Source organism: Moschus berezovskii, chromosome 12, assembly GCF_049115385.1.
Source record: "Moschus berezovskii isolate FMDL1 chromosome 12, NW_MosBer_1.0, whole genome shotgun sequence".
NCBI lineage: Eukaryota > Metazoa > Chordata > Mammalia > Artiodactyla > Moschidae > Moschus > Moschus berezovskii.
In genome coordinates this window covers 68,828,751-68,843,315 of record NC_142471.1, presented here as the reverse complement: position 1 = coordinate 68,843,315, position 14,565 = coordinate 68,828,751, and the positions used below count along the sequence as shown (strand labels likewise).

Sequence of the window (14,565 nt, the reverse complement as noted above, 5' to 3'; positions counted from 1 at the left end):
TCTTATAGGAGACACTGTTAAGACCAGCATTTCCTTCCAGATTATACTATTTTCCCACAGGTTTTGTCACTTCCACGTCATTAGCCAGTCTTTCTTGGTCAGAATTAAGGCCTGCGTATTAGATCTTCTTGTAGTTTCCTTTGCCTGACAACACTGTTAACAAGTCAGGTTATATGTCAGCTGATTTTTCTATACCAGAATAAGACTTTCGACAAATGTTTTCCTTTGCTTGCCAGTGGGGTGGGGTTCAGCTTGCAATCACCCCAGCTTCTTTCCTAATATTTCAGACCAAGGGCTACAGAATTCTCATGTTCTTTTGTTCACAGGATAGACTTTGGATTTCTATATGTTAGTCTATGTTGTTTCCCTCACATGTTTCCCTTCCTTCAGAAGCTTCTGAAGGCAGAGCTGTGGGGCTCAGAAGGGAGAACAGAGATGTTAGAGTCAAAACCAATGGTCCAAGTGTCTACCTGATTGTAGATCCAGGCTTTTCTGCACCCATACGGAAAAGAGCAGGTGAGGCATTCAGTCTTACTCATAATTTTCCCAGAGGCAAGGTTTCAGGTTAGTGTGGAAAGCAGGCATGGTCTGGATTATTTGCAGAAGGAAGGGAAGCGGGGAAACTAGTGTAGGAGCTGCTGGACTCCTGTTAGTATTGCTCCACATCCAGTTGTTTCCACTTCCACAGCGGTGCACCCAAAGGTGGCGCTGACAGACATCCAGACCCATCCACGTGGTTGTGCTCAGCAAAGGGAAGCCTGAGAGGCTGAATGATCACAGAGACAGCTGGGCCCAATGAAGAGGTGAGCGCCCCTAAGTCTCCAAGAGGGAGGCCCACTGGTACTACTCTCCACCCTTTGGTGGAAGGGACTATGGTGGAGGAGGAAGTCAAGATGATGGGAGATGCTTCACTTGGGAAGGCTTAATAGTATCCTGCATCCCACCCACAGTAGCTCAGCCCTGCAGAAGCCATGCTGCCTGCCCCATGCACTCCCTCTTGTCTTATCCTGATGCAAAGGGAAAGAAGAGAAGGGTTTCTCTAATCACATTTCAGTGACTGGGCTGTTCGGAGGTTATGGGATGGGAAAAAAATTTCCCTGCTCAGTTATGGGCCAGAATGAATGCCCTGTGTCCAGAAACACAAGCTCACAGCTATGGGCAAGGTAGCCTCAAACCTTCTAGGCCCATGGGCTCCTTGTGCTGCTGGACTATGAGGCACACCTGAGGGAAGCCTTCTGAGTAATGACAGCTCAGCCCTGGCTCACCTTCCCTTTGACCCCAGCCTGGGCTGTCACAGTTATCTCCATTGGAGCAGTTAGTGAAGAGAACTGTCAACCCCCGGCACATCCCTGGTGACAAGGGAGCACTGCTATGATGGTGGGGGTAGTGGTGGGGGGGTGGGCAGCAGCAGTGGTGAAGGAATCCTGACCATGGTTGGTAGGCTCAGCCTCTGTTCATGTGAGGGCCTACGTATCCCAAACCATGGTACCCACAAGCTCAAGAAGGAAACCAGAGGAAAAGGCCATGATGTTGGTACTAAGACATTTATTACATCATAAAAAGTCCATTGTTTTCCTGTTTTTCCATATGTACATGCTCCTGTGGGCAGTCCTTTTCTCCAGTCCCACCTGCCCACACTCTATGGCGCAAATCAACTCTCCAAACTGACCAGCTAATTAATAAAAGAGGAAAAACTAGAAGTGGTGGTCCAGGGCTAGTGGGAGTGGGACTGGGAGATGGAAACAAAGTGCAGAGTGGTTGACTTGGCTCTCGATGCCTGACACAGGCAGGAGCAGCACAAGGGCGGGCACGGCAGGGCTGGTACAGTGATGCCTCCCTCCCCGGAGCTGCCAGGCTGCAGGTGACCTGAGTGTGCTCTCAGGTTGGTCTCCCAGGAATGGAGAGCAGAGGAGGAAGGTCCCACAGACTAACTGTGGGTCCTAGGAGGGGCCATAAAAGTTCTATTTCCCATCCACATCCAAAAAGCAGTGACAGCCACTTGGGCTGGGACTGAAGAATCTGTGGCCCCTGGGACAGCTGAGAAGGGGCCAGGGACAGCCTGCTAGGAAGTACTGGTCCTGATAGCTGAGGGGCCTGCCTTAGTTAACCTCAGAGGTGGGCATGGGGTCTGTGGGACGAGGTGTGGCCAGGAGGGGCACAGGTGAGGTGGCCTCAATGAGAGCGGGGTTGAGGATGATGGGAAGAGTCATGGGGGGCACGCCCACCTGCAGCGGGGAGGCCAAGGGCTGCAGGATCAGTGGGGACTGAGCCAGCGGTGGAGGCCCCTCTGGGGTAGGGCTCAGCCTGCTGGGGCTGGACGCCACTGGTGATCCAGAAGAACTGCTGTTAGCAGGTCGGGGGCCCTCGGGCTTCTCAAAGTCTAGAGGAAAGCAAGGTGGCTACAGTCAAACTCCCTTACAGTCCGCAGCTGGTTCACCACACTTTTGCTCCTCCCCATTCCTGTGAAATGACTCCTCCCAGTCTACATAGTTGAGATTCTCTGCTTGGAACTTATTCCAGTGTCCAGTTCCCTCATACCTACCCACTCCCCCGACTGTTGTACCTCCAGTCAGATTAATTTTGTCTGCTTTTTACTAGCATCTCTGAAGGGCACCTCTGCCTCTTCACCCCAAGTTCCCAATCCAGCCTTCTTCTCTGAAGTCTGGAAATCCCAGGCAGCTAGCTCATCAGACCTGGCCCTGCAATCTCCCATAGGAAGAGCAGGTGAGTGGGATCCTGTGGTTCCTTCCTGCCCCTGGCTTACTGCCCGTGCTCAGCAGCAGTCATAAAGTACTCTGGGCCTCCTCTTAGGCCTTGACATCCAGCAAGCTCACTCAGAGGGACTCACCACAGGTCCCCAGCTCAGAGGGCATTTCTTGGGGAGGTGGATGGCCAGGTGTCCTACTGTCACCAGCAGCAGGAGTCAGGTGTGCTGAGGCCAGCGGTTTTGGGGCATGAGGCTCCATGGGCACAGGGTCTGGGGATGGTAGAGAATACAGATGGCAGCTCTCAGTGCTTTCTCTCAAGTAGAGTCTTGGCTACCTACTAGACTTCCCACCTACCCAGGGTACAGAGAACTAGTTATTAGCTCCAGACGAGATGAAGTTGATTGGAGCCCCCTACCCTGGATGACAGTCTGTTTGAAGAGCTCATCTCGCAGGTGGGGCAGGAAGCAGTCAATGCGCTCCCAGGTGATCTCCCAGAGGGCTGAGGGGCTGCCTCCTCGGGCATCTGCACTGTGGAAAATCTCTGCTGTGTCCATCACCAGGAGCATGTTCTTCAGAGACTCTGGAATGGCCTCTGACTGCAGATGGCAGTGGGACCGTGAGAATGGGAAAAGGGATATGGGGGGATATGATAAGGAGGAGATAGCCACCAAGGGGGAAACAGCAAGTCTCCCCAGAAAGTAGGCGAGGACATAGACAGCGGCATTGGGCTGAGGCAGAACGTACCAGTAAGTCACTGGAGCCTGCGTGCATGTACTTGTCCATGAAGTCCAGGATGGTCAGCCAGAGGGCCGCAAAGGTGGAGAGCGACAGCAGTGGAGACAGGTGCTGCAGAAAGACCTATGGCCCCCAGCCCCTTTCAGCCGAGAGGAATGCAGGAGCCTTCTGCACCCCTCTCCATGGGTAGGAGGCAAGCCTTCTCTATCTTTCATGGGAATCCTGGATCAGAGACTCCTCTGAATTCCAAAATCCTCCTGGGTCCTGCTGAGTCTCCACAGCTGGGGGTCATAAGTGCCCACACTACATCTCGTGGTCCTCCCAGGCTTCTGAAGTGGCAGGTGTGGAGAGAGTAGGTGGGTGTAGGGTGGTGACAGTACCTTAGAGAGCAGGGTGGAAGCCCGCATCCGGGTCTCCTCCATCCCACCCACATCTGCAGGGCTGATGTTCTCCAAGAGCTTAGTCAGTAGAGGAAACAGCACCTGGTGGGTAAAGAATCAACATCTCTCCAGAGGGGTCAGGTGGAAGCCTTGCCCACCTGACCCTGGGTTGGGGAGGGTAGGTACAGAGCAGGAGGGAAGGTATAATCAGCTGAGGATTGACATTAGCGGCTCTTCAGGCTGCCAGGGGATCCCTGTCTTTAGGATTTGCCCTTTACCTTAAGACCAGAGGGAAGGCCTACCTTGTTAAAACAGGACTCCCATTCCAGAGCATCTAACTTCTGCAGATCATGTACCAGCAGTGCTCGCTGCAGATAGGTCAGTGCCTGCATCCTCACCTGCCGCCGGGCATCACAGCACAGGCAGGCAATGCCTGAAAACAAGAACAGGCTCAGATCCTTCAGGCATCCTGATCTGGTACTTCCTAAGCACCAGCTCCACCTCTGCCCCTGCTCCCCTGAAGTTTACCCTGCAGTAAAGGGCACCAGCAGTGAGCCCAGAGGGTGCGTGAATCAGCTTCAATCTTCCGGCCGCCTGTCTCCAGGTGGCGCTGCTCCTCCGCCCATGAGCTATAGATAGAGGCTGCCCTTGTGTGCAGGGTGTGCATCAGATCTAGCAGCTGGGATCACAGAAGGGGCAGGACACAAATGGGGTTAGGTCTGCTGGACCCCCTCCCCAACAGCCCACTCCCACTGTCCCTGTGAGTCCTCAAGGGAGCCCCTAGAACTGATCGCACCACTGTCTTCAACTTTGTGAGTTGGGTGTCCTAGTCCTGACCAGTGTTTTCCAAAGAGAGGTATTACTCCCAGTAGCAGGGACTTGAGATGGGTGTACTAATAATTTAATAACACAATTACACAGTGAGAAAGGCACTTTCTTTTCACTTCTCTTTCACCCTGATGACAGATAAAGCCTCATATTCATTAATCTCATTTTAAAAATGGCAAATGTCAGGTTCAGAGGCTTTGACAGGCAGCAGTGTTTGGACAGATGTAGTAATTTTTGTTTCATCGTTTTTCTAAGGTTATTCTATTTAAAGCAATTAGTTCTCCATTTATTTAGTGATATAAAGTCTGCTCATAAAATAAACTTTGTACATTTTGAATAGACAACAGAATAACCAGAAAGAAACAAAACCTGGTGGCAGTGGTTCCCTCTGGTAAGGAGAACTTAGCAGCTAGAGACAAGAATGGAATGGGACTTTTATCTGTTTACCCTTTTGTACCTTTTGCACTTTGTACTATGTGCATTAGAATTACTTATTTAAAAAATAAACTATAATTTAAAAATTAAGCAAATGAAGACTTACAAGTAGTCCTGGATAGGGAAACACTGGGGGTGCTAGCCGAGGACTCAGGCTGGAAAACAGGCCCTTCCTCTTAGCCCTGGCTGTCCCTGGCCCCACCAAGACTCCCGATGTCAGGTACAGGGAGAGGAGAGGAAGTAAAGGGTGCCATACTTACGTCCTGACTGACCTGTAAAGACACCGTATGGTAGCTGGCTGGCACACCTTCATCCTCATCGTCATCACTATGCCCGCCCCTAGTGGCATGTTGGCTGGAGGTTCGAGGTCGCCGAAGCATTGAGCTTTCCTTGGATTTTTTCTTGAAGCGGCTCCCTTTGCTGTCATATTTGTGACTCTTGCCACGTTTCTCCTGGGACTTGCACCCTGAGCAGGGCCAGACCCAGGTCACATTTCACATCTATGGGCATAGACGGCCTGCCTTTCCCCCCCTTTGCCTTGTAATTCACATGGCTACTCCCCAACTGCCCCTTTATCAGGTGACCCACCGCCATTTAGACTGGCCTCCACAAAGATGCGGAGAGTCTTGACACAGAGCTCGAAGTTGTCAGGTGTGATGTGGGCAGCGTCACGCACGATGAAGGACAGTGACTCCACACACTTGAGCAGGGACTTGGTATCATGTGGCCCGAGGTCCAGCCCCACTGTTAGGCTGTACTGATTGACCAGGGGTGAAGGACCTGGCCGGTTGGGCCCAGGCCCTGGCTTGGAGTTATCGATGTCATCTTTCCCCACCTGTTAAGTACAGAAGAGTTGAGAATCCAGGCTTGACCCTGATCGTCCCCTAGATGCCCTCTCAAAGACCAGAAATCTTTTCCACAGGCCAAGGAGGGAAGACTCACCCACTGCCCATATGCTCACTCACCACTAACCAACCGCTGTTGACCACATCAGCATCTGTGGCTGATCGATGAATCTTGCCAGGTCTGCCATGGTCAGTGTAGACCTCTGAGTCGGAAGTATAACCCCGGTCCAGGCTCACATCATTTTGATGGTAGGATGGGAGTTCACTATCTGACTGGGCCCCTGAGACAGCAGGGAAAGGGGCAGAGTCAGGGTGGCAATGGGGATGTTGGGATGAGGGATAATTTCAGTTATCAGAAAAAAGGTGCTGAAGCCTGGCCTCTCTTTTCTCTGGGTCTAGATTAGTTTCAGCTCTATCACCAGAGGGCTGAAGGATGGCCTGGAGAGCTGCTCTCTTGACCAAATGGGGCAGCAGGCTAATTTGGGCTCTGGACGGCATCTAGTAGCAGCTGTTGGGGAGGGAGATGGCAGTGAAGACAGTTTCTGAGGAAACAGTCCTCAGGACAGTAGGAAGCCTGGCTCATAGCCTTTTCCTTTGCCTGCTTGCCTTTATGCTGTTAGTCTGTGAGTACTGTGAGATGCCAGTGGGCACAGGAAGCCCTAGAAGCACATGGCAGAGCCAAGGGTATTTAATCTGATGAACACAACAACCTGTGTTTTGTTTTCCTGTCTCAGCCACTGGGGCCATGATTGTTTATCTGCCACTGCGGATCTCCCTGGGAAAGGGCTTACCAGCATCAGGTGCGTCGGCCCTGGCTGTGGCCTGCAGGGCAGCTGGAGGCTTTACACCTGAGCCAATGCACTCCAGCAGTGTGAAGAGGGTGGCCCAGTCATCGCCTGAGTGGATATTGGCTGCGTTGGTCTTAAGGAGTTCATGGAGCCCATAGGCTACCTGGTGACTGACTCGGGACAACACGCTGGGCTTCATGAGTAACAAAATGCGCAGGGAGAGCAGTACCTGGGGCAAGAGTAGGGAGCAGGAAGTAGAAAGTGGGCACACAGTATCCTGGCTAGCCTCTTTCCCCAGCAGTCTCCTTAGACCAGTGAGGATGGTTCAGCTAAGACCCACCTTAGGGTACTCTGTGGACAGATGGCCAGGGGTTAGGGATGGGGGCAATAAAGAGGCAAATTATAAAAGGGCAACACAAGGGATCCTGTGGTGGTGGAACTATTCAGCATCTTCGCTAGTGGTGGAAACACAAATCTACAAAAGTGATTAAATTGTGTACAACTTAATACACATATGAGTACAACCAAAACTGGGGAAATCTGGTAAGATTAGTAAACTATATCAATGTCAGTATCCTGGTTAGGATACTATACTATCATTTTGTATAATGCTACCATTGGGGTAAAATGGGGAATGTATACAGACAGCTCCCAACTTATGATGATCTGACATAGATTTTTTTTGGACTTTACAGTGGTACAAAAGCAATACACATTCAGTAGAAACCATACTTAAGAGTTTTAATTTTTTCCAGGGCTACTGATGTGCATGCAATACAATACTCTCTTGAGATGCTGGGCAGTGTCAAGGTGCCACAGCTCCCAGTCAGACATGCCATCATAAAGGTGAACAACTGATGCACTTACAACCATTTTGTTTGCCATTTTCAGTACAGTATCTAATAAATTACCTGATATCCAACACTTTATTATAAAAGACCACATATGAATCTATAGTTATCAATATAACTATATTGACATATAGTTATATAGATATAAAACTTTTAGCTCAATATTAAAAGTTTAAGTTTTAAAAAACTGAAAAAAAGAAAAAATCAGTAACATTATGCAAAACCATAGTATAAAATCCTAACCAGGATACTGACATTGATAGAATTCTCTAATATTATTCAGATTTCCCCAGTTTTACTTATATGTATATTAAGTTCTACACAATTTAATTAAATTTAATTTGTAGAGGTTTGTGTTTCCACCACTAGCCAAGATGCTGAATAGTTTCAACACCACAGGATCCCTCGTGTTGTTCTTTTATAACCACACTTGCCTCTTTCTTGGATTTCCCTGATAGCTCAGTTGGTAAAGAATCTGCCTGCAAATCCAGGAGACCCCAGTTCAATTCCTGGGTTGGGAAGATCCCCTGGAGAAAGGCTAGGTTACCCACTCCAGTATTGTTGGGCTTCCCTTGTGGCTCAGCTGGTAAAGAATCCATTTGCAATACGGGAGACCTGGGTTTGATCTCTGGGTTGGGAAGATGCCCTGGAGAAGCGAAGGCTAACCACTTCAGTATTCTGGCCTGAAGAATTCCATGAACTCTTTCTCGCCCTGATCCCTGGCCACAACTTCTAAAACTCTGTCAATCAAAAATGTCATATAAATGGAATTATACAGTATATAACCTTTGGAGAAGGGGACGACAGAGAATGAGATGGCTGGATGGCATCACCGACTCGATGGACATGAGTTTGAGTGAACTCCGGGAGTTGGTGATGGACAGGGAGGCCTGGTGTGCTGTGATTCATGGGGTCCCAGAGAGTCGGACATGACTGAGCGACTGAACTGAACTGAACTGAACCTTTTGGGATTGGCTTTTTTCGTTTACCATAATTCCTTGGAGAACCATCCAAGGAATGTATCCAAACTATGTATCAATAGTTTGTTGCTTTTAGTTGCTGAATAGTATTCCATGGTATGCATATACTACACTTTATGTTGAAAAGCATCTGGGCTGATTCTAGTTTTGGCTACTACATATAAAGCTTCTGTGAACATTCACGCACAGGTTTTTATAAAAGTAAGCTTTCATTTCTCTAGGATAAGCACCCAAGAGCACAATTGCTGGACTGTGTTGTAACTGCATGTTTAGTTTGATAAGAAATGACTCTATGGTTTTACATTCCCACCAGCAATTTATGAGTGACCCACATCCTTGTCTGCATTTGGTATTATCACTATTTTTCACTTCAGCCATTCTGACAAGTGTGCAGTGGTATTTCACTGTGGTTTTGTGTTTCCCTGTTGGCTAATAATTTGAACATCACACTAATCTTTTTTCATGTGCTTATCTGCCATCTGTGTATCTTTTTCATATCTTTCACTCATTTTCTAATTTTTTTTTTACTATTATGTTTTGAGTTCTTTTACATTTTAGATATTAGTCTTTTTTCAGGTATTTGATTTGAAAACAAATACTCCTTGTCTTTATATCCTTTTCACATTGGGCTCTGATAGAGTAGAATTTTTCATATTGATGAGTCTAATTTATCACTTTTTCCTTTTATGGATTGTATTTTTGGTGTCAAGTCTAAGAACTCTTGGCCTAGCTCCCAAAGATATCCTCGTGTATTTCTTTCTAAAGGTTTCAGAGTTTTACATTTTACATTTAAATCTATAATTCATTTGGAGTTAACTTTTCTATAAGGTATGAGGCTTAGGCCTAGGTTCACCCCCCACCATGGATTTCAATTGCTCCAGCAATTAAAAAGGCTATCCTTTCTATACTGAATTGTTTTTGCACCTTTGTCAAAAAATTAGTTAGGTTTCTTTGTGTGGGTCTGTTTTTGGCTTCCCTTGTTACATTGATCCATGTGTCTGTCCCTCCAAAAATACCACAGTGTTAATTACTGCAGCTGTATAGTAAGCCTTAATATCAGATGGAGTGACCCTTCCCACCTTTTTTCTCAAAATGTTTTTTGGCTATTCGAGGGCCTGTGCTTTTCCATGTAAATCTTAGAATAAGCTTGTTTATGCCTATAAAAAAACCTTGCTGGGATTTTCATAGGAGTTGCATTAAACTAATAGATCAATTAATGGAGAAATGATGTCCTCACTACATTGAACCTTTCAATCCATGTATATGCTATGTTTCATTTATATGGGTCTTCTTTAATATCTTTCATCAGCATTTTGTAATTTTCAGCATACACAGTATATACATGTTTTGTTAGGTCTATAGCGAAGTATTTGATTTCATCTGGAACACTTGAAATGGTTCATTCTATATGATCATTATTAGTATTAAAAAATGTGATTAATTTTTGTGTATTGATCTTATATCCCCTGATCTTGCAGAACTCACTTATTATTTCTATGCTGATTGTCTTTTTATAAATTGGGCAAGGGTCCTAAGCATGAGAACTAGGAAATCAGGCACAGGGTTAGGACTGCCACAAGGCAGTAGCCGTCCAACCCTACTGAGCACAGATGCTGAGTATCAGGCTTCATACCTGAGGCCATTCCAGACTCACTTTCAATGCCACCTGTTAAGACTCCCCCAGCCCTGTGTAGATCACTGGGCTCATGCTATAGGGCAGTAAATGAGCTCTCTGTTTCAGATCATATCCATAACTAATACTGTGGTTCTACCCCTTATATACCTTCCTGCCCTCCCAGCTGCACTCTGCTTACCTGGCCACTGATCTCTTCTCTCCGGAGTAACCGAATGGCTAGGCGCAGCAGCCCTACCACTGCCCGCTCCACAAGGAAGCAGAAGTCCTGGGCCTGGACACATAGGTGGTATAGATGGTCTCGAACAGTCTGCCACACACAGCCAACACGGTCCCTGAGAAACATAAGGGATGAGGACAGTCTCAGCTGAAGAGGCCAGTAAGCAATAAGCCTTCTTTTCTGATTGAAGCTAGGCCCTTCAAGGCAGGTCTAATGAGCAAGCTTCTCCTCCACTGCCTGCAGCTTCCTGTGCTTCTTGTCCCTAGAGTCCACCCTGCAAGATGACTCCAGGCTTCCATCCCTTTAGCACAAGTCCAGTATGAGGCCTGCCTAAAGACTGCCTGCTACCTGTTCTCTAGCACAATCCTCAGCAGCATTTCCAGGCAGAAAGCGGCGTCCTCTTCATCATAGGTCTCTTCATCTGGTGTCACTGAGACCAGAGCCTGGAGGAGAATAATTGCAGGAAAGAAGGTATGGAGAAGAAGCCAGCCACTGGCCCAGCCCTGACAGTGACTGAGGCATACATTCCTGTCTCCCCTCCCAGACCCAGCCAGCCCTTTCATCCCTCTTTCCTCTTCACTCTGTACCTTCATGAGCTCCTGCAGTGACTCCAGCTGGAGGAATTTGCTTTCTGTGATCATCTTTTCTGGGTCACATTGCTAGAAGGGCACAAGGGTTAATGATAAGGACTAGAGGGAAGAGAATGTTCCTAAGAAGCTAGGAAGAGAGGGCAGAAGGAGTAAGCTCTGGTCACAAACACTAGTGATCCCAGTCTTCAGTTCATACAGCAGTGTCTTATCTTGTACAGAGGGTCTAGGCTTGTTCCCCAGGGGTGAGCAGGGTCAGTTACCTTGATACAGTCCAAAGCCATTCTCTTGGCCTCTTGGTTCTCAGTGGATGGGCCCCGTACACTAGACTGCTCAGTACCACTTAGTGTCAGCCAGCTCACAAAGCTCAGCACTGTTGACTCTCCTCTGGAGAAAGAGGGTACAAGCTCTAGTGAACTCTAGAGTTCTAATCCTCCCTCCCCAAAGTCTCTAGCCTCTGATTTGCCCTCACCGGTTCGATGGTGTCTCTTCCCGCTGTAGACAGATCTTGCCATTGGGATCCACAAAGTCTTCTATCTGGAAAATCAGGTCAAGAATAATTTCTTTCCACATGCCTTTCGCATTTCCTATTCCTGAGTAAAGTTTTCTGGCTTTCTTCCTGTTGCCCTCTTCCCTCCACAACTGACAGGGTCCCCTCCAATTGGTGACTGGTAATGACTTCTACCAGCCTTCCTTCACAGCTATCCCCTTGGCTGAAGATCTGTGCTCTTACATTTGAGGCGTTTCTGGTAAGTTTCAGCATGCATCAGGCCCAGTACTATTCTCAACCATTTCTAAAAACAGACAGCACATAATCGTGCAGCTCTTGCCTTGTTATTATCGATTAGTCTCCTACCAAGAATTACCTCTACCATAGCCTTGGGAAGCAGTTGGGCTCGGAAGAGTTGCAGCATGGCCTCCATGATATTCTTCCAGCCCTCTCGCAGGATGTCACCATGACGGTGGGCCAAATGGAACACCGTCTTGGCTGCAATGTGGGCTTTAGGGTTGCTTCCAAACACAGTGGGCAGGTTCTCAATAGACTGGAAAAGAAGATGAGAAGAGGCTTAGATCCTGGCAAATGAATTGAAAGGAGATTCTCTTTGGCCTGTACCTATGGTTCCTAAGGGTCCTTCTGCTATTTCTGCTTCAATCCCCCATAATGTTGGTGAGAAGGGCTAACCTGGCTAAGGTCTTCTCCACTATTGTGTCTCCTCTCTCATCCCCATTATATGAGGTGATGCTATTCTCATCGCAGGGTATGTCAGACAGAAATGGCCTAAGCTCTTCTGTAGTCTGGCTGAGTGAGAGAATGTGCTGAAGGGAATCAGCTCCACAGATAAGGGTAGATCTATGGCCAAGGGAGAGCTCTTCCTTTGGAAGGCCAAGAACACAGTTCCTGTCACTGCTCACCTCACTGCTGAGAGCTGTGAATTTGCATAGAGAGATGATGAGATTGTCAAACACATCACTGAGGCCATAGTGGGCGGAGATCATGGCGCACTTCCTGTAATATCACATACCAGATACAGTCACTGAAAGGCCAAGCAGCCCTTCCAAGTCCTCAACGAGGCTTGCTTGGGATTCTTCCCCAATCAGTCTCAGGAAGAAACCTTTTACTCTTGAGTCTGTTTAATACTGAGCTTTCCCAAGCTTCAGTCTCCCTCCAGAAACTCAGGAGGAACCCCATTCTAAGGAAAATAAGAGTAGGAGTCAGAGAGGCATGGAGGCAATTATGTTAACTCAGAGAGGTGGAAGAAGATTAAGACCAAAGTCAAATCCTGGCTACCTGAAGCCTGAGATGGCTTTTTGGATGATTGTCTCCTCAAGGCTTTTGTCAAAGACATAAGAGAGAGCAGCAATAGTGGGGCCCCAGGTCATGGTGAAGAGGTCAAGATCATAGCTGCCAGCAGGCACACGTAGGAATATGCCCTCTGGGGTGGCACCTCGATGAAGCAGCACATTCCACACATAATTCTCTCGGACCAAGCCTGTCTGCTCCTCAGGCATCACAATTTCCTCATTCCTGTCAGGAGGTAACAAAAGGAGTCAGTGCACTGCTCTGAACTGACTGGTTACAACCTAGGACAAGGGGCTTTGCCCATAACTGGCACTTCCACCAATAAGAGGTCATCAAAACTGCAGCTTAGTGGTCTGCTTCCCTGCCCACCAGTGGCACCAGGGAGAAAGGAAGCATCCCATAATCTCCAAGCCCCGACTCTAAGTGGGCCTTTAGTTCTATAGTAAGATCTCATATTTTTTCTGGGTATGAGAGAATGAACAATTCTACTTTTTCTGGTTTATAGTAAAAATCTAAGGGTCCCAAACCTCACCCTCTAGCACTCATTTTGGTTTCTCTACTACCCCCATCCTAACGCATCTTGTGAGCTAGACAGGAAAATCTAGCTGCTATGGATTCAGAAAACGGGGCAATGATGCCCCCTCCGCTCTGCAGGGGCGGTTTGAATACTTGCTCAGGGTTCTTCAGTTATAGTATTGTTCAGCTTCTTTAAGAAATAAATGAGTTGGGGGAGACGGGGCTGCCCAGCTAAAGTACGAAGCTAAATCCAGGGCATGTGAGTCACTGCAGACTGATGTGACACCAACATTTGGAAAAGGAAGCAGTGTGCTTCTCCTTAGCAGAGTTGTTACACCATTCTCTACACATACTTACTTGATGGCATGGTACATGTCCTCCAGGATATCTTGCTCAAAGTCCTTGCCTCCATTCACACCTTTTAGATTTTTGCGAAACTCCTAGAGACAGGGCAGTAAGATTTACCCTACCATGTGTCAATGCTGAAGCCCCACTCAAGGAACTCCTGGGTCTGTGGTAAATAGGACTTAGAAACAGTAAGTAAAAGAATCCACTTCCCTACCCCAGTTCCTTTTCTGTACTGGCCAGCCCTCCTTGACTCCCTTGGACAGAACTGTGTCCACTGTGCCCATTGGAAATCCCACATCCTTCCTGCTATCTCCAAAGCTGTGCTGGAACTGCTCTGCCACGGCTGAGGATTCAATCTTACCTCTAGGGTCATGGGCGCATTCTGTTTGCGAACATTGTGGTTGTGCTGGTCAGTATTAAGCATGATGACAGCATAGGCCAGGGCAAAGCAGGCATCGCTATTGGCAAATGGGGAGCCATTACAATTCTGAAAAAGCAAAGACCCCACCTATGTCAATGCTCTTCTCTGGCCAATCAAACCCTCACTGCCAACCTACTGGTCAATGCTGAGACAGAGGGAAAGTACCAGCTAGAAACTGACCCATCTCTTGCCAACTCCTTGATGGAAGTTGGCATCCCCTCTATGGGAAAGCTCACTGATGTTGTTCTCAGCCTTCTTAGGAGACTGGGTCTTTCAGCTGAAGCCACAGAAACCCTTAGTCAAATTAATTTGGGATGCTGGACTCAGCCCCTGCCACTCAAACTCACCCTCCAATGTTCTGTGAATGCCTCTAGCAACCTCTGGATGACCGGTGCTTCCCCAGGCAAGCGGAAGGCTTCCAGGTAGAGTCGGAGAGCTTCATCCAGTCGTAGACCCTGAAAGCTGAAGGTGCTACAGGGAAAGAAAGAA

The 14,565-nt window shown here is 47.9% G+C and overlaps 1 protein-coding gene across 9 annotated transcripts in view; it reads right to left on the bottom strand.

Annotated features, from left to right (window-relative positions):
• Positions 1-1,528: 1,528 nt before the first annotated feature.
• Positions 1,529-14,565, bottom strand: part of GBF1 (golgi brefeldin A resistant guanine nucleotide exchange factor 1) — a 129,590-nt gene continuing 116,553 nt past the window's right edge. For 6 of the 9 annotated variants that reach the window (XM_055424777.2, XM_055424780.2, XM_055424779.2 and 3 more), the window contains 22 exons: positions 14,424-14,547; positions 14,017-14,142; positions 13,665-13,747; positions 12,780-13,016; positions 12,404-12,497; positions 11,857-12,033; positions 11,463-11,527; positions 11,254-11,377; positions 10,991-11,062; positions 10,752-10,846; positions 10,365-10,518; positions 6,723-6,948; positions 6,052-6,212; positions 5,675-5,921; positions 5,347-5,552; positions 4,352-4,502; positions 4,126-4,256; positions 3,824-3,925; positions 3,453-3,566; positions 3,124-3,304; positions 2,849-2,977; positions 1,529-2,380 (listed from right to left, as the gene is read on the bottom strand). In XM_055424777.2, coding sequence (XP_055280752.2) covers positions 2,100-2,380; positions 2,849-2,977; positions 3,124-3,304; positions 3,453-3,566; positions 3,824-3,925; positions 4,126-4,256; positions 4,352-4,502; positions 5,347-5,552; positions 5,675-5,921; positions 6,052-6,212; positions 6,723-6,948; positions 10,365-10,518; positions 10,752-10,846; positions 10,991-11,062; positions 11,254-11,377; positions 11,463-11,527; positions 11,857-12,033; positions 12,404-12,497; positions 12,780-13,016; positions 13,665-13,747; positions 14,017-14,142; positions 14,424-14,547 — 3,280 coding nt within the window. In that variant the 3' untranslated portion in view covers positions 1,529-2,099. The remainder of the gene's footprint in view (positions 2,381-2,848; positions 2,978-3,123; positions 3,305-3,452; positions 3,567-3,823; positions 3,926-4,125; positions 4,257-4,351; positions 4,503-5,346; positions 5,553-5,674; positions 5,922-6,051; positions 6,213-6,722; positions 6,949-10,364; positions 10,519-10,751; positions 10,847-10,990; positions 11,063-11,253; positions 11,378-11,462; positions 11,528-11,856; positions 12,034-12,403; positions 12,498-12,779; positions 13,017-13,664; positions 13,748-14,016; positions 14,143-14,423; positions 14,548-14,565) is intronic. The other 3 variants (XM_055424782.2, XM_055424783.2, XM_055424784.2) reach the window with 1 other exon arrangement.